At 40.2% G+C, this 19,250-nt stretch overlaps 2 protein-coding genes across 16 annotated transcripts in view; one reads left to right on the plus strand and one right to left on the minus strand.

The window, feature by feature from the left end:
- Positions 1–17,113, minus strand: part of SDCCAG8 (SHH signaling and ciliogenesis regulator SDCCAG8) — a 106,319-nt gene extending 89,206 nt beyond the window's left edge. For 4 of the 8 annotated variants that reach the window (XR_010027132.1, XM_063151933.1, XM_063151931.1 and 1 more), the window contains exons 1-8: positions 15,454–15,526; positions 9,163–9,324; positions 8,972–9,054; positions 5,416–5,529; positions 4,885–5,010; positions 4,362–4,502; positions 2,942–3,006; positions 933–1,121 (exon numbers count right to left, since the gene is read on the minus strand). Coding sequence is in view for 7 of the 8 variants with exons in the window: in XM_063151933.1 (XP_063008003.1) it covers positions 933–1,121; positions 2,942–3,006; positions 4,362–4,502; positions 4,885–5,010; positions 5,416–5,529; positions 8,972–9,054; positions 9,163–9,324; positions 15,454–15,520 (947 nt within the window). In the remaining variant the exon portion in view is untranslated. Of the gene's footprint in view, positions 1–932; positions 1,122–2,941; positions 3,007–4,361; positions 4,503–4,884; positions 5,011–5,415; positions 5,530–8,971; positions 9,055–9,162; positions 9,325–15,021; positions 15,145–15,453; positions 15,527–15,996; positions 16,031–16,645; positions 16,664–16,736 lie in introns of those variants that run through there. The other 4 variants (XM_063151936.1, XM_063151932.1, XM_063151937.1 and 1 more) reach the window with 4 other exon arrangements.
- Positions 16,113–19,250, plus strand: part of CEP170 (centrosomal protein 170) — a 94,450-nt gene continuing 91,312 nt past the window's right edge. For 5 of the 8 annotated variants that reach the window (XM_063151921.1, XM_063151926.1, XM_063151922.1 and 2 more), the window contains exon 1: positions 16,114–16,280. The gene's annotated coding sequence lies outside the window, so the exon portion shown is untranslated. Of the gene's footprint in view, positions 16,281–19,250 lie in introns of all 8 variants that reach the window. The other 3 variants (XM_063151924.1, XM_063151930.1, XM_063151925.1) reach the window with 2 other exon arrangements.

Below are 19,250 nucleotides of genomic sequence, written 5' to 3' on the forward strand. Positions count from 1 at the left end.
TATTGTAGTCAGGGAGGAACTGCTACAGGTGTTGGGGTAGGAAATGCATCCTACCCTAAGCACACAACCTATTGTTGATATATCTAAAAATTTCCTCAGAGGTAAAGAGAATAAAGTGGAGCCAGAAAATCTTCCAACTACATAATAATAATGATGAACTGTTGCAAAAAATAATCAGTCAAAATGCATGGACTTGCACAACACTTGTGCTGACAGAGTGAAGGATTTGTTTGTACAAAAAGTACAGGAAACAGACTGTAAATTGTCTCATTATCTGGTCAGCCCAAGGTACATAATTACATTATAACAACTAAAATTCTTTCCCACTTGAAATAAATAGCAAAGCTATTGTGGATTTTGAAGTAGTTGGGACCTACATTTACTGATTTCAGCATTATGACTCCAGCTTGGAGTGTATTGTTCCAGAAATGCATCTCTCTCTACAAATGTAACCCAACACATTGAGACTTAAAAGGTTTAATGCAAGCAGCCATGGCCATGCTTCCTGTCACTGACATCTTTTCATAAAAATCCTTTCTTTAGGATTTTTCCTTCTGGAAAGCTGAGGCCCCAGAAAAAGAATGTAAACAATGGTTATCTGCTGCTGTGGAATGCAACAGGTGCAGCTGTGATTGGCCAATGTTGCATGTTCACAATTAAGGGCCAATCAAAGACAAGATCTCTCTGGGACAGAATCAGAGAGAGCTCCTTTATTATTCATTCCTTTTCTATTCTTAGGTTAGCTAGCATTCTGAAAACTTTCTCTCTATTTCTTTTTAGCATAGTTATAATGTAATATATATATATATAAAATAAAATAATAAACCAAGCCTTCTGAACATGAAGTCAACATTCTCATCTCTCTCTTCACCCTGCAACCCTTGCAAGCCCTGTAACAGCTTCCAACACAAATCCACACCCCCAGTACCCACCTCGTCAGCCTCTCGATGGTCTGCACGTGCACATTGCAGTGAGTCTGTGCGAGAATGGCCTCGTGCTGGGCACAGTTCAGGCACAGACCACCAACCTGGCCAGAATTCCTGGCTGCAAACAGGGACTTCTGGTGTTTCAGCCTTCCTTCCAAATCTTTGCATGTCTTCTGAGATTCTGAAAGGTCTTTTCTAGAAAGAAGAAATTGTGAAATTAGATATTTCTACAAGTCATATTCATATACAATATATAACTACAAATGCAACCTAAAAAGAACTGTAAGAATCCCTGTAATGAACAGTATTTTACACATTTTCAAGAGGCTAAGGAAGACTTTAACAGAGAAGTAACAGTTAAACTGCCCAATCAAAATTATTAATAGACAAAACAATACTGTGTTAATTTGTTTCTTCCCCCATATTATCAGAAAATATTGAACTTAAACAGAAATTTATTAGGGGAAAAAACCTGTAGGCTTACATTTGTCTGAACAGAATATAATATTAATTATTAGGAAAAAAAATCAGCTGTATAAATATTTCAATACTCTAACAATTTCCTGTTGCTTTTATTAATAGTACCACTAACTTCATATTTATTCTCTACTGCCTAGACAAGAAATCAGCACATTCACTCAGATCCAGCAATAAACACAACCCGAGGTCAAACACATGTGCAGAAAAACAGGCTAACTTTTTTACTTGTCTCCAAAATTTTTACCAGGTGCTCAGAAGAATTTTCTCCAGAATTTCCAAGCATGTGTCAGGCTGGGGAGATCGCAAGCAATAGGAATGTTAACATCAGGAAGTTCCAGACAAACGCACACTGTGCACATATAGATCAATTTGACAAATTGTGCAATGAATCCAAAGCTTTGGGTTTGTTATGCAGGCCATCTGGGCAGCACACACTCAGGAAGTCTGACACATTCTGCTTGCATTGGATTTACTGTGCACATGATATATACACTGCGTGCATTCTTATTTCCATCTGGAAAATCTTCTGTGCACTTTTTCCAATTTTAGTACTTGGTCTATTGCATATAACCCACTATAACCTGAACAGAATTTGCTCTGCAAATATCCTTAGACAGTCATGGTGCAACAAACCTATTGTTGCAAAGTTTTGGACAGAAATCAGCAAGTCCTGTGTACATTCATCCTTGAAGTTAAAAGGGAAGAAAGAATTATATCACTGAAAGCGATATAATTTCTCACTTCAATAAAATTTAGTTTTGCAGAACTTCCTGTTTGCCAGATCATGCCTCTTAGGAGAAATCAGAGGCTGAATAATGTACTTAAGGAACTTCTGAGACAATCCCCAACAATTAATTTTGAGCAAATGTAACACTTGAGGCCAAGGGGGGAAAAAAATTGGATCATGACAGCGGAAATTAAAGATCCTCCTTTACCTTCACTAAGACAACTGGCTTTGTATGTTGCTGGTTTCACCAAAGCATTCTTTTAACTTGTCTCCCTACCAATAACTCTTTTTACACACAGAACAGTCTAGCATTGTCAAAAATATGAAACCACAATTTATTGAGGGAAAAACATGATTAAACAGTAGTGGAAAGTAGCTAATTATGGAAGTTGTCACACAAGTTAAAATTGTAACCTCTCTTTTTTCTTTGAGTGGTCTATCTTACATGCCCTTTCTTAGGGGAAAGAGGGTAAAACAGATAAGATGTTTTATATATAAATATGTATATACATGTACGTAAAAAATATATATGTATATAAAAAAGATAAGATGTTTCATATATATGTATATATATATGTGTATGTATATATATATGCTACTGTTTCTATAAAGAAGCAGTACATTCAATTTTGCTACATCGATATTTGAGAGAACTTAAAAGAAAACCAGTTTTTAGGGATACTATCAGAAGACACAACATTCAGACATTCAGGCATTCTCTTACTTAAATTCAGATTAAGAGTGATTCATGCTGTTATGCAGTGACAATTTTTTAAGGCTTATTTTAAGAAAAAAAAATTAACTTTACCTTAGAGACTGTATTTGATCATCAAGGATATTGACTTTTTCTTGATAAAGAAGTTTTAGATTCTCCTTTAGAAAAGATGGGAGAAGATATGTCTTGCTTTTTTCATAACAGTCTTTACAAATAAACCTAGACTTTACCCACATTCTTTTCCCCCGAGGACATAAACCTGTTGAAATACTAGTGGCAGAGAAACCTAAATATTTCACTTTTCTGGAAGTCTAAAAAGTGAACAACCCTCCCATTTTTTTGTTTCTAAATAAGGTTTTTTGCCAGATCCTCATATGGTAAATTGTTTCAATTCCAACTGCATTCCTCAGTTCTCTACAATGATTCACAGAAACTGATAATCATGTCTCGAGTTTGCTCTTGCTTTCCCACAAGTCAGCAGATATTAATACATAATTATTAAGAACTTCAATTACACAGGCTATTTATTTATAATGCAGTGAGTTACTCTTCATATACCTGGTGAAGAACTAGGTATATGAATCAACCACACCCATGTTAAATACAATGGTGATAACAAAGCCAGATAAACATTACAAATTTAGCTCACTATGACACTTAGTACAAAGTTACAATCAAAATGATTCTCCTGATTTAAATGTGGCAGATGAAGAAAAAAGCAATTACTGTAAAACACTGCTTCCAAACAACTGCAGGCATCAGTGATCACTGAGATCTTCAGCTATAATAGTATAAAAAACCCCAAAACAATATATTTATATGAAAAAACCTCAAATCCCATATAATTGAAGTACCGTATAAATTCCACAGTACACAAATGCACATGAATAAAATATATAAAAATTTTTCAATTAGCCAAGTTTTTTCCCAAAAGATAGCAAAACTACCCCACTACTTCAGAGCAAAATGAAAATTAATATCCTCTGAAACTAAAAATACACGAAGAAACAACATCATCTCTAAATTACTAGGACTCCTCTGTATCTCTAAAATCACAAAGTGTGTAATTCATCTTAGGGAAAGCAGATTGCACAAAACTACTTTTGTACCTTACTCAGCCTGTACTGCTCCAGGAGCAGAACAACTCATTATGAAAAGAGTTTGTGTGGAGGGCTACATAAATTACACCAGCTAATTCCCACCTGCTTGGGTGCTGTGTTACACCTAAGATTCTCCCAAGTACAGTGAAGTCATCATCTTTAAACAAGAATTATCTCTGGGAAGTCATCATCTGCAGATAGAACCTGCCATCTGTGTCTAACTGCACAATAATATTAATTAGGGTATAATGAGAAGATGAGGTTTAAGAGAATAAAATTTGGGCTTAGATTAAGGTTCAGTCAACTAAAACCTCTGTGTCTGTTAAAAGCCGATCATCAGAACTGGAACAACAACAACAACAACCCTGAAGAGTTTTGCAAAGGTAGGAGTCTTGAAGGAAGGTGATACCAACCAGTTCTACAGGCCATCTGGCTTTGTCTCCAGAAGCTGGTGCCACAAAAGCCTGATCTTTGTTTTGTGCCAGTGAGGAGGTGACAGGCTGGTGGGTGCTACAGCCTTTACCACCTACAGGCCAGGATTTCTGAGTATTTGCCTAAAATGAAAGTTTTAATGCTTCAGTTATGATTATGCAGGCTGGTTTTTTAAACAAATTTACTTACTTAAGTATTGAACCTTATAATCTTCAGTAGAATATAAGAAACAATAAACAATATTCATAGAATATAAGAACCAATAAACAATATTCATTATATTCTACTGAACAATCCTCAGTAGAATATAAGAAACAATATACAATTTAATTAGATTAGCAACCTATGAAAATTATGTTACCCAAGGAAATCCATATTTACAAATTCTTATTAAATTTTGACTAAAATTCCATTTGCAGACAACCATTTGTATACCCTTCCATAAAAATAATCTGGCCAAATCCTTGAGCACTGATTAAAGCAACAAAAAAAAAAAAAACTTACCGAGGCATCAAGATGAGTTTGTTCTCTCAACATGTATTCTGCAGTTAAGAATTTCAGCTTCTGATGGAGTTCCTCATTTTCAAGTAAAACTGCCTGTTCTTGATCTTTTACACCACACAACTCCTCCTATAGGATGAAGGAATTGCATTTAAAAGGTTCCTTAAGATGCCAATCAATATTGAAATGCATCTTGAGACCAAGGGTCTAGATGAACATTTTCAAAAGTTTTAACCGTTTTAGAGAGACTAAGAATTTGCAAAAGAGAGATTTTGTATTTTTGCAGCTTATACTGTTGTAAATCTTCTTCAAAAAAAAATGCTTATTTGTATTTGTGACAGGATGTAAAAATGTCTTTAAAGACCCTTAAATACCAGATACCAAGACACAGGGTAAGGAATCTACTGAACTGCATTTGGCTCAGTTTTGGTCATTACAGCAATCAATCTCAAATTTAAATGTAAGCTGCTTTTAATGCAGTTCTTCACATTTGGGGGACCAGGGTTTTAGTAGGTCAAATAAGTTATCTGATACCTTGTAAAACTTCACTTCTGCTTCCAAATGTTTAATGTACTGTGACTGATCAGAGATTATAGGAACAAGATCGAAAAGGGCTGGTAGGTCTGCAGGCACAGCTTCTGGGGGCTTCTGAAGGAGGTAAAGAACAACATGTGTTATGTTCTGATTTTCCATTATTGCAGTAAGATCTTGCTTGCACACAGAATACAACCTACAGTTTTCTGGTAAGGCTTCAAAATGCACCTAGAATTGTTAATGGAGTCTTCTCCATTGACACTAGTTCACACTTCTGAAGGAAAACAAGTATCTTTATGCATATCCCTATTTTTGAAACACACACAATTCTAACACCTATGATTTGGGGTCACAAACATGCCTTTTTGTGCAAAAATATTCCATGATATATTTCCTAAATATAATTGAAATCTAAAAGAGATCAAAGATTCAGACACTTACATCCTTGTTTTTAAATATTACTTTTGAAATATTCACCATTGAAAAAAAAAAACAACCCAAAAAACCCAAACCAAACCTGAACAAAACCTCCACAAAGCAAAATGAAAAAAAAAAAGCAAACCAAGTTACTAATGGCTATTACATGTACTAGTTATCTTATCTACAGGTTCTGCCAGCAATGCATTAAAATTCCTTGTCCAATCTTTATAAAGGTATAATCCTTAAATTAGGAAGAGATGAAAGTTTCTAACAACAAAAACCTTGCAATCCAATTATACAAATATAAGTATTGGCTTATAAAGAGGGGGACACTCTTGAGATATCTGGAACCAGGATTGCAGAGACAAATGGAGGATACCCAGAACTATCTGAAAAAACATCCTTTTAGAGAAAGAATTCTAAATTTGCCACATATTCTGCCTAGCTCAGTAGACATCAGCTCCATGTTCTATTGACTCAGAATTCATTCTGATTTAAATTCTTAATCCTAGCTACTTTAAAAATTAACACAAAAAAGGAGCCATGCTTGTTAAAGTATATATAATATAGCCTTGATAATATTTGTAAGTCATCTGTTTCTCTGGCTCCTATTTATCCATCCCTCTCCTCTGAAATGAACACCTTGCAGCTGAGACCTCCAGCTGCCTCCCTGACAAAATTACAGCACAGCAATGTTAGAGAAATGTGGAAAAACTCCATTTCTATTGAAAGTATTTTTCACTGAAAAACAGTTCTAATGTTTAAACTGACAAACATCACTGTAATGTAAACAATAGTGCTAAGGAATTTTTCACTAAAAAGAAAAAAACAGGTAGTATATTTTCTCAACACAAAAAGACCTCTGTGACTTTTTTTTTTTACCTTTTTAACAACATAATTGTTATAAACTGATTGTAAATAGATTTGGGATTTTTTAATTAATGTTCTCACAATAACATGTAAGATGGTGAAAGAACAGAGGTCAGAAGAGGCATGATTTTAAATCTGGCCAAATAATAAAATCAGAACTGAAAGACACATCTGATCAGTATGAATTACCAAACAATTATGCCTGAGTCTTGGAAATGCTGTTCACACTCAAATACTTAATACCAAAAAGGATTTTTAAAATATAAATGCTTAGCAGCTCTAGAAGCCAGCATTCAGCATGGTGACAAAGAGTTTTGCCAACATCACAAATAATTTAGCCCACCTTGTGCTTTTCCAGAACGTCTCAAATCTCAAGCATCTAAACCACAGAATTACAGAAACTCTGCCATCCTATAAACTGGCAGGAGACAAGAGGAATCCATCACATCTCCAGCTATAAGAACAGTGTCAGGAACAGAGGTTGGGTGCAGCTAGGTTAGCCAAAACCCAGCTTGCAGAGCTGCAGTTGTTATATGAAGCAATCTTGATGGGCCTTGACCTCAGGTGATAAAGTGTAGGGCAAAAGGAAAATTTCTGCACAACCATCTGGGTGTAATCAAAGAAAGGATTTAATCATTTGATGTCTATTGCAGCTTTAATCTATGGGAAAGAAAAGGGAATTTAGTTGCAACAATATTATTCATATACATGAAGTGTGGTAAAAGTTAGTAAAGTGTATAGTTTTTGTGAAATGTTGTATTTGGTATAGATCCTGCTGTCATTTCTTATTCAGCAGTCATTGGGTATTTCAGCATCACTCAAAGCAAAAGGTTAAGGTTACTCATAATCTAAGTTGGCTTTCCTCGACCTTTAGAAAATTGGATTCTTCTTATACAAGAAGCATTTCTGCAGTGTCCAGGAAATCACCGGACAAGCTCATATTTTATGAGGGCTTGGCCTTATTTTTGGTGTGTGTGCACTTTTGCAGTTTAACATTTTTTTGAGCTTTACACATGGTCTGCCTTCAGAACACTTCCATGTCCTCAAGCAGATGGAGGACAGCTGCAAAGGAGAGTAAAGGCACCACTTCACAGAATGTATCTCACTGGAAACTTCAAGAGGAAAAAATGGGGCAGTACTGTACCAATACAGTAAATTCCCATTTTTTTCTCTGTTTATTCCTTCATTCTTTGATCCTCTCCCTGAAAGCACTATCCCAAGTTTCTTAGATAAAAGTATTCCATTTTTAAAATTCTCCACTCCAGTAAAACTTCCCAATATGAATAGAAAACTTCACCAAACATGGAATAAAAGATTCTTTCCCTCCCTTCCAAGGCTAAATACAAACCAATACCAATTCAGGTCATGCCAAAGCCATCCAATGATCCATCAATCCCTTGAGCTACAAAACACTAACTCTTTCCTATGCCATTATGAGGCAAAATACTTGGCAGGACAACCATACTAAACTCGTGGATGTTAGAACACTCAAAGTTAACTTTAAATAAAATTCCTTAACATCAGCACAGCAGAGCTACGCTCATTACACAGGCTGAAAGCAGCACAGCAGGAATACAGCTTTTAGATTATTCTGCTGTTAACTTTGACAGCAAAGAGCTGCTTGTCTTGCTTAGTATAAGCCAAAAATATTCAGTGTAGGCCATCAAAAGATAAAACTGCAGCAGTGCCTTTGAATTCTTTTTCTGTGAAGATTCTAGCAACTCTCAGCTGCTCTGTAACTGAACAGGGCATCACATGTACTGTGGTGCAATTCTGCTTCAATGAAGCAGCATCTGAGAAGCCCTTGTAAGGGGCTCCTTGTAAGGTTTACTCCTTGTAAGGGAGTAAACAAACTTTGACAGAGACAACTTCATTTTGGCAGAGAACTACAAAACCTGTTTTTGCAGGAACATCTCTAACTCTTTAAAGAAAAAGCATAGTTAAAGCATAAGGAGGATACTGAGAATCCTTAAGGTTCAGTCAAAGGAAAAAAGAGCCTGCTTTTTCAGAAATTTCTCTTTGTTGTCTATCCCAAGTGTTTTCAAAACAAAAAGGATGGATGACCATGCTACATGGTCAACAAAAAGAGGAGAAAAGTATAAACCCTCTATTATAGATTCCTTTTTCTTCCATTATGGTCATAGCCTCAGGAAGCTCCCATATTTAAGACTGTTAAAATTATTCAATGATTCCTTTTTTCTCTTTATACTATAAAGTCAACATGCATGCCATTTATTCAAACACAAATGAAACCAGAAAAACATACATGGAATGAATTTTTCCTTCTTGAGGGAGACTCTTCGCTTTCCATTCTTTCTTGGTGTTGCAACAAAATTTTAAGCTGGTTAACTAGGAAGAGATAAAAACCATTATAACCAATAAATAATTACTTTTTTTCATTGAAGTTAGTATAACTTCTAACAATGTTTTAGCCATTTGCTTTCAGAGCAGTCTTACCTGCATGACTGTGCTGGAGTTCCTGACTGGCTGCAGTCCCACAGTCGTCACTGGCCCTGTCTGCATTGTCACTGTCCTCATCCACTGAGGACTGGTCAAATCCAGTGCCAGCACCTTTTGTCAAGGCATGTTTCAGTTGAGAGATGCTTTCACTGGCACGCTCTAAAAAAAAACCAACCACATCATTAGCCACAAGAAACAACAAAAAAGAAAGGATTTACTGGCTATTATTTTAAATGGGAAAAAACATGAGAGAACTACAAGCATTTAGCATGTGTCTGGTTTGACTACTTGACCTAAACTCAGCCACTGGAAGCAATTATCTAATACAAACAGCCAAAAAACCTATGTAAATACTAATTTTCCAGAGAAGAGCTAAACATAGCATCTTAGCCCCTCAATACATTAGGACTCTGCAGGAGCACAAGTAATAATATACTTGACCCTAAAATATTTCCTAGCATATGCACCTTCCATACTTTTCAATGAACCTAAAGCTCATGCTACATTTTCTACAATATGCAAGATTGGAAACCAAGAAAAATATTTTTGCATTTTAGTGATACCACTACACATTATTACAAAGCAACATGTCACACAATGAAACAAATACCTGAGTAAATAAAGTAATAACTCAGAAAACCAAGCCACCATAAAATAGTTATTAAATAAAGACCAATCACTTCTGAACAGCATGAAAAATAAATAACAACACACACCATTCTAGAAAAAACACCCAACAAACACAACAGAAAACCTCTATCCACATAAATATAAATATTTTCAAGAACTGACTTACTGACAGATGATACAGTAAAGGTCTTATCTAATGTTCAATATATTTTTTCTTTGTATTCTTTTCTAAATTTTTTCTTGGATTCAGCTGACTTCACAAAAATCATAAGCATATTTTAAGCAGTCAAAATGTAGTAAAACAAACCCAAATACCATTTACAAGGCAATGACTCAGAAAAGAAGGGTTTAGGTCAAATATTTCACTTTTGGCATACTTAAGCTCTTCTTCCTTTCTTGAGCATTCCAGGATGCTATGAGGGCGGAAGAGCTAATTGAGAAATGGCAGAAGTAGCTCACTGATGCAATGGCTTAGATATTTAGCAAACTATGTTGCAATCATTTTTTGTCAAGAAGTGTTCAATGTCATTTAAGTTGTCATGTGGTGTGTCATCTGAGAGCATTAATGTTTCTACATTTCCCCATTCCCTGCAGATGTCTGCCAGAGAACCCCAAAGTACCAGTATTTGCTCTCTAGCCAAGGGACAAACAACAGAACAAACCAAACCAGAACCAACCAAGCCCATATATACTGGTTTTCCCAGAACTTCTCTCTCTTTGTAGTATTACAGCTTCTGAACTCCAAGCTACTACTTCATCCACAAAGATAACAGAGATCTTACACTCTGTCCTCTTTCCCCATAAAGATACAGGCCAGTAGTAGTGAACCACAATAAAACCATTATCAATGGCACACTGATGCCCATTTTTTTTTTGGACAACACTTTCCCGCCTCTGAAATAATGTCACCATATTCTAGAAAGCATCATCATCAAGTATTTCCTTAAATTTCTTAAAATCTTGACTATTTCCAAACTACTGATGTTGCTGTCATAGGCAAAACACTCTCTACTGGGAAACTGGGAATTAGGAGGTCCCAGTGGTGTGGCTTTACAGATACAAGAAATCCAACACTTAGTTCAGTAAGAGTTGAACTGGATGCCTAAAAGAGAATAAATACATGACAATATTTTTTATTTCCAAAGTAAGGAACATAATTTTGGGCATTAGGATAAAAGACAGTATACCAAGAAGCGGAAAGACTATGTTTGTTGTTTCTTACAATGTAAAAATATTCTTTTTAAATAGTAAAGAAATTTTAAAAAACCACTGTGGATGTAAACTACAGGACAACAAAGAACATGATTAATTTTTTAATGAATTAAGAAGCAATTAATTTTTAAGACTCCCCAATTCCATCTGTTTCAGTTAAGCTACTCCTGTAATAGTATATTTTATAGAAACATAGCCTCAAGTGAAAACATACTTCAAAACCTGCTCACATGCAGCACTATAATTTGCATATCAAAATCAATCAGCACCTGTCTTTTCAATGTCTGAACAAGACTCTACAAATAAAATCCAAACATGTATTCCTGTTCTATGCTAAAACATCATTGAAGTGCTATTTCCTATTGGAACAGCTGATGATATAATTGAATTTGGACTCATGTGGATTGAAACTTCAAAAAAAACCAAAAACTTACTATTAAGCCCTTTGGTTTTCAGTGTTCAAAGGATCTGAGATGATTATGAAAAATGACAAGCTAGCACCCAAATCCGATGGATCAAACTCAACACATAAAAAAAAAAAATCAGTGTAACAATAATTTGACGCTGAAGTCAAAACAGGAAAAAAATCCAGAAGGCATTGAGTCAGTTTAGCATTGCCTAAACAAGAGATGTTTTCTCAAGCACTAACTGCACAGAGCTCTTTTTTTAAAGAGTACTCCTTTAAATGAAAGCACCAAAGCTACCTCATTCATGGACTCGGAAATGCCATAGAAAATACTCTAGGAGCAAAAGAATCAATCATCCAAAACAACAGAATTGCCTGAAAGACATGGAAAATAACTCCAGCTGGTAGAACCATTAAGCAGCATAAATTGAAGAAAACAAATAGCAACTCTATGAAGAAGTTGTCACCCAAACCTAACAGTCTGGTTCTAATAATGCCTACAAGAACATGAAGTTACTGGCTATAAATTCAACAAACAGAATGACTTGCGGATATCTCATGGTTCCCAATCAGCAAACAGCCTTCGAAAAGTAGAAAAGGAATTACACCGATTCTTTAGGTCTTAAAAAAACCCTGTAGAATTTTTGTGAAACAGTAACTGACAAAACAGACAATTAGACACACTAGTGAAAGCAGAAAGATTATAGACATTTAAAGAAAACTTTCCTGTCCAAAATAAGATCAACATTTGCTTCAATTGACAGCTAAAAACCTAAAATATTATACCATATATCTTTTCAGTCAAGTAAGTGCTGAAAAATATGGAAACTGAGAATTTGGTTATAGGGTTTTTTGTATTTAGCACATCTTGGAACTTCCCATTCTGACATCCAGCTCTTCTTCTTTCTTGGCTGCCAAACACAGGCATGCTACTGTGGAAGTAACATAGTATATGGCAGTTTTGACACTAAAAGTATCCTGTCTATCCCTACCTGTGCTGCTAGGATTTTACATGCAGCAACGAGCAATACTGGGCTGTTCCTTAGTCAGGCCTCAAAAGATCCCAAGATGTGTGAAATGCTCAGCTGTCCTACAATATCAAATCCTTCTGATTTGGTTTCTTGGTCTCCTTTTTTTATGAGAAATAGGTAATTTTCAGCATAACTTTTACCAGGTTATCATCTTAAAAAGCACAGCTGCAGCAGTCATTTTCACAAGTTCCTATACCAGCCCTTTCTGCAGAGCATTAAGTATTTGCCTAAGTTCTAGAAACCCTCACATGTGAAAACCTCATTGCCAAGTTCCTTGTGGCAGATTCCCCACCTTTAAAAAAACATTTTATATTCAGAAGAATACCTAAAAACACCTGCCAAATAAAAATAAAAGGCCTAAGGAAAAATAAAATTAAGAATGTAATTCTAAGCTGCTTGAGTGTGACAGCTAACTTGTAGTGATGGAAACTGGGCCACATACTCACTTTTCCTAAGATGGCTTTGACTTCCCATCTCTCCTGTTTTATTTTTGGAACCACATAAAACAGCCATAAAATGAAACTTTATTCAGAAAAATCTTATCTTGTCATCTGTTTCTCTTAGGGTTTCATCTCCATTCTCTGAAACTATGTAGGACACTGCACTCAGCAATGCAGTGGAATAGAGAATGTATTTTCCACAATATCCTAAGACAGACTTGAGGTAGACAAGTGTATCAGGCTCAGTAACAATCCTAAAAAGGATTGTTTGCCCCTCCTTTGCTCCTGCTCTTTCACTGTCTCAAGTCCAACAGTGAGCCAGTGCTCTTTACAGAAGAGGCAGAAAAATCAGCATAAAAATATGAGCTGATAGTTCTCTGTTCAAGAAACCAGAAATATGCTCAAAACAAAGAACTGGACTCTAAATAGTCTTCTCAACTTACTGCTGTTAGGATAACAAGGGAAAGTCACAGGAAGGCATCACACTCTGCTCTTGGCAGTGGTGTGGTAGAAGGCCCATTGGACATTCACATTATGCCTGTCAATTTTCAGTTATTAATATGAATACAGCAGCTCACCACTTATTCTCATTTACAAAATACTTCTACTCCCTTGAGAACTTCTTATTAGAAATATTATCTCCTGAAGTTTTTAAGGTACATTTGAAATCGTCTCAATTATATGAAAGTTTACACAGTAACCTAATAATCCCAACTGTACAAATACCATACTCATAACTTAGTACTACACATAGCATTAAAGACTTTCATTATACAAAGTCAGGAAAAGCTGCATTATCGAACCTCTGTTATTTATCAAAGCCTCTCTGTTGAGCTCTAAGACCAGTTAGGTCTTAATCAGGTTTTTTTGGTCCAGCTTTCTGCCCTCTGGCCACCAGACTCAGTTTACGGAACACTCAGGCTCCCTGTCTGCTGAGGCATTTCATTTTGCAACAAAGGACACTGCACTGAAGTAATCAGTTGGTCTTTGAGAACTTAAGCACCTTTCCATCAAACTGAGTAAGGCTGCAAAGTGATTCTTCTGGTGTCCAGAATGGGTGGAGAAAACTTGTTGCCATGAGCTCAGCCTGCCTCAAGATAATGTTAAGCATTACAGGCAGGTTAAGAATGCTGTATTTCAAAAACATTAAATAATGCCCAAAGCATGCCACATAAAATTGCAGAACCTGGATGACAGGGTCATCCCAATGGGGAGAAAAATCTCAAGCTGTATAACAATATAAGAGAAATAGGTAAAGCATTAGGTTTGACAGCTTTGATGACCTATTTGTCCTACAGTAAATTCCTAACACTGGTAGTAATGATGTGGGAAATGCTTTACAGCTCAACGGAGTTAAAAATTGTACATCACTGAGAAAAAAAAAAAAAGAGGTTCTTTGAGAAACACAATGAAATTTAGGTTATATCGCCCCTGTATTGGGGTTGTTTGTGCATCATCATATTTATTTCTTCATGAGAGGCGTCCTCAGATATATTAAATCAAAACTACCTTGGCATTGTATGAAAAGAAAATGATTGATTCCAAGAATGTAATGGGGAAAGGCTCACCAGAAATTCAGGTTATGAAATTATTTAACAAATATAACAGATCCAGTGTAAGAGGATCCAGTCAGAAAAAGATAAAATGAAAATAAGTTGTATGAAGGGAATACATACATCCAATGTATCCATTAGATATGGTCAGCTCTAACAGTCTCACACACAGTTAAACAGCCCTGATATTTGTCAGCCTAACTGATCTGCAATGACTGTTACCTGTAAGTGTCAGGTAGCATTACCATGCCCATTTCATCTACAGGAAAAGTTAACAGAAATCATTCCTCAAAGTTCTGTCTTGGAACAAAAGAAATCTATCGCTAATGTAACGAACTGACGCTGCTTCGAAAAGGAAGTAAAAAAAATATTTGCTGAGAATCGAGTATCAAGTAGCTATTTAAAAATGTTTCCATTGTTTTATCCTTGTTTCTTTCTTTTCTTGGCAACGTTGTTTCCCATGGCACAGGAAACATCCCAACAGGCCATGTGGGGGTGCTGTGCTCGGAACACAACTTTTCGCACCGGCAGGTTCGCATACCCACAAACTATCCGCTGGCTTTCTTCCGAATTCGGACATTTACCTTGCCCAGTCAGTGACAGTCTGAAGGCAGGCAAGCCCAGGTGTCACGGTGACAGGTTCAGGAGCTCTCTGTCGGGCTATACACCGCGCTTCTGGGACAAAGCGGCACGTATGAAACCACTCGCTGACACGGGAAACAACCGCGCGCATCAGAATCCATTTGTACCCTCATCTTTACCACGACCAGAATCCGACGCTTCAAGGATGGCCAAAACCCTCACACGAACCAGAGCCGCCCCCGGAGCGGTCCTGCCCGAGCCGCGTTACGGTCAGACGCGAGCGTGTCACGGCGAGAACGGCGCCCGCCATGGGCTGTAGGGACAGCCCGGCACAACTTCCCTGCTGCGCGCCCGTCCCAGCCCGGCCGGGGCGCTCCGCGGGGCGGGGGCAGCCACACACCCGGGCGCCCTCACCCCGCGCCCGTGCCGCTCACCTCGGAGGCGCCTCTGGTACCGCTCCAGGGACTCCTCCAGGGCGCGCTCCGCGCGGGGCTCCCGCATCGGGACGCCGCTGGCCGCCGGGGAGCAGCCGGCGCTGCGCGCCGGCACCGGGGGCTCCCCGCGGCGAGGCTGGGGGATGGTAGTTCCGCCCGTTCTACCTTCCCGCGTTGGGCTCTCGGAGGAGCCACTTGCGGGGATCTCTCCGGCTCCTGGTGGCCGACCGTTGCCGTCGGCCGCCGCAGCTGAGACTAGCCACGCCAGGAATCCGTCGCGCTTCCCGATGGCGGGAATGCCGCCGCCGGGACTACAAGTCCCGGCATGCACCGCGCCGCCGGAGACAGAGTCCCCGCCCATCGCCCACCCCCGGCAACCGGGAAAGGGTGGTCGCCACAACCCGTCTCCCCTTTGTTGTGGATCGCGGCCGCAGTCGCGCCTGCGCACAGCACAGCCCGTCCGCCTACGCCCTCGGGCCTGCGGCGGGCTCAGCGCCGGTCCCGCCACGGCCGGAGCGGATCGGAGCGGGAAGCACCGTTTACCTCCCGCCATCGCCCGCGCGGGGAGCGCCCGCAGCTCGGGGAGCGCTATTGTCTGCGGGCGGCGCAGGCGCACGCGGCCCCGCCGCCGCCGGGCCCCAGCGCGTGCGCAGTGCGGCGCGGTGCCGCGGTGCCGTTAGCCGCCGCTATGTGCAGGGAATAACGCCGGGGCCGTTGCCAGAGGGACACCGAGCGCTCCGCCCTCGCTCCCGCATCCCGCGGGATGCCGGCCCGCTGAGCACCCGCTAGCGACGGCCCCTCCCCGGCGCGCGAGCCTCCTCGGAGGGGTGAGTGAGGATGATGCTGCTGCCGCCGCCGCCCTGGGCTGCGGGTCGGGCGGGAGCCGTGGCGGGGAGAGGGGCCGCGGTCCGCCCGGTGCCTATTGTGTCCGGAGGTGCCCGCCCGCCGGGACCCGGGCGGGCTGCGGCCGGCGGAGGGGGAGGCAGCACGGTGTGGGCACAGCTCGCTCCCCCTCCCCCGTCCCCGCCGGGCCCGGAGCTGAGTCCGCGCCCCCGCCTCCCTTTCCCCTCGCCAGCGCCGGGCGATCGCCGGTGCCGGGGGGCATCCCGCAGCTGGCATTCGGTGCTGCCGGATTTCGCTGCCCGCGTCTCCCTGCCCCTTCGCGCCCGCGGGGCGCCCCCGGCACACCCACCCCCGGGGCTGCGCAGCCTCCCCTCCCGCGGGCGGATTTCCGCGGTTCCTGCGGAGACGTTTCCAGAGGTTTAATTTTTTTTTTGGGTGACCTTCTTTCACTGCCTGCCCCGGGGCTGGAGGCAGCATGTTTCTCCGGATTTAAAAATCAGTGACGCCCTTCGACAGGGATGCGGCGTTTCCCCCCATCTTCTTAAAATAATGTCTTCTGTGAAAGGGTGATGGAGAAAATCTGCGGGTTTCGCCTTTTCTCGTATTGCGTATTTCCAGCCGACGAGTCAGGTCCGCTGCTTCCCAAAATATCCTACCGAAGGCGTGAGCTTTTCCTTTTTCCAGGCGCTTCCCGGGAAAAACATGAAATCAGGGTTTTTGTCCCCGGCGGCGAGGAGCAGTGGGCCCACTTTGTGCGCCCGCCGTGGGGACGAACGGGTTACTGCGCTAACAAAAACCCGATGGCGATTCTCGAGCAGAAAGCGGCGTCGGGCGGAGGAAGCGGGCGGGAGGGGCGGAGCGGGGCGGGGGCGCGCCCCGGGGCAGCGGGGCCGGGAGCCGGGAGCCGGGCGGGCACGGCGAGCGCTGCCTTCCAGCCCCGCCGGCCGCCCTGTGCTGAGCGCCTTTCCAGCACAAGCCGGCAATTAGCCCATCAGTGCTCGCGGCTTGATGGAAAAAAAAAAAAAAAAAAAAAAAAAAAGAGATGTAGATGGTATGCTGATGAGTTGTGTGTACATAAGGATTGCGTTATTGTGACAGGGGATTAGATAGCATCCACTGATCTGCACTTGGAGGAAATTATTTTCTTCCCTGTGAAAGCAAAGGTACTCATAAAATATTTAAGTACTTTGAAAGAATAAAGCCTGTTCTAGCACTGCGATGATCATCTTTTCTCCTTTGGAATGCCATTCAATGCTTTGTGACAGCGCTCTTGGCCCTAGGCTTGCGTCTGCAAAATGATATGTGGGATGGGACAGTTTTTGTAAACTGAACGGAGGAGACATGATTACATATGCTGTGATTTCCTATGATTAATTTCCTCTAGGAATTACTTTATGTCCAGATGCTGAGAAGTCTGTCTTGCTAAACTCTGCTGATATGGAACTCCTCAACTTTCAACTTTATTTAACGAGGAAAAAGTTAAACATAAACACTGCAAAGAATCTCACTTCATTCTTTGATTAACACTATTTAAAACACTTTTTCAAACACTTTTTCACCTTCATGTAAATGTTCTGTTCTTGTTGGCTTTTTTTTTTTTCCCCTTTTTCTGATGGAGGTTAGGAAGGCTGGCTGAATAGAGAGAGTAGTGCAGCTGGGGATACAAGGAATTTTGTCAAAATCTCAAGAATCTTGAAGTTATTTGGAATGGATCAGATTAAAATGCTTTCTTTAATTCTTTTGAAGAGAAACCTTCTAAGTTGTTACCCAACTTTGGCATGACAGTGCATTGTTTGGGGAGTGGATTTGACATATGACTATTTCCCATATCTAATCTGAATTTTGAAAAAAACAATGGTTTATTTCTGTATTGAGTTTCATCTGCTGTGATGGACTTGACAAGCAAAATTTCTTAAAAAGTCTGATGATAACATACAAGCCAGAAAAGCTCCAGCTTATGAAAATGGACTGGAAAAGTCTTATGTTGATTGTAGGTGAGAGCTTGGAAACTTTGTTAAATACCTGGAATGAAACCCAAGGCACGAGAAGTTGCAGAAATGGATTTTGCAGTACCATTTCCAGTTCTTGGCATTGCAGGGAGAAGGTATTTAATGTATATTGATACCGTAGTATCTCCTTGATTCAGGACAGTTTCCATGTTAGCACTGCTTTTCTTAGCTTTGCAGGCAGAATGGAACTGAGACACAACAGATTGTTTTTACTTTAGCTAGAAAGCAAAGAAAAGCTGTGAAATTCTGGTTTTCCTTTAGAAAATTCTGAACTGAGGCATCAGATATGGAATATAGGAGATATGGCATACAGGAGGTTTTCTAGAAGTAAATTCTCTCTACTTCTAGCACTTGTGAGGTTGTAAAGGAACACAATGGCACTTCCCCCTGTTTGAAGAATATGCATAATGTAGTAAAAATGGATTCTGTTGTGACCAAGAGACTGCAATTTGAGAAAAGGAAGTTGTTTGTGACTGAGGGATGGAGCTTCAAGTCTGCTGGCTGGGAGCTGGGCTTGGATGTGTGTATCTCCTCTAAAATGCACATTTTCCCTGTGCTGATTGAGCCTGTGGGAGCCTTCCATTGTCTGTAGGTTTGTAATGCTCTCACCAAAGGCCTGCGTGTCTTCATTCTAGTATTGATCCGTGTGTGTATCCTTGTGTTTTCGAGGGACTGCTCTACTGAGAGCAGCTTCCTTCAGTGCTGATGTTTCCCTGGGTCACAGTCCAGCTAGGGCACTGAATGGGGCAGGTGTCATGGGGAAAAGTAGTGTGTGATGAGGTGACTTAAACTGTAACAGAATGCATGCAAATAAGGGTGGGAAGAGAATTGCTTAAACAACTTCATGTATGTCTGTTGTACAGTTATAAATTCAAAAAAATACAAAAATAAATTGCAAATGCCTAGTTCTGTTCTGTGGTTCAGTTTCTCTGACCCTACCACCAA

The sequence above is a fragment of the Melospiza melodia genome, chromosome 3 (assembly GCF_035770615.1).
Source record: "Melospiza melodia melodia isolate bMelMel2 chromosome 3, bMelMel2.pri, whole genome shotgun sequence".
Taxonomy (NCBI): domain Eukaryota; kingdom Metazoa; phylum Chordata; class Aves; order Passeriformes; family Passerellidae; genus Melospiza; species Melospiza melodia.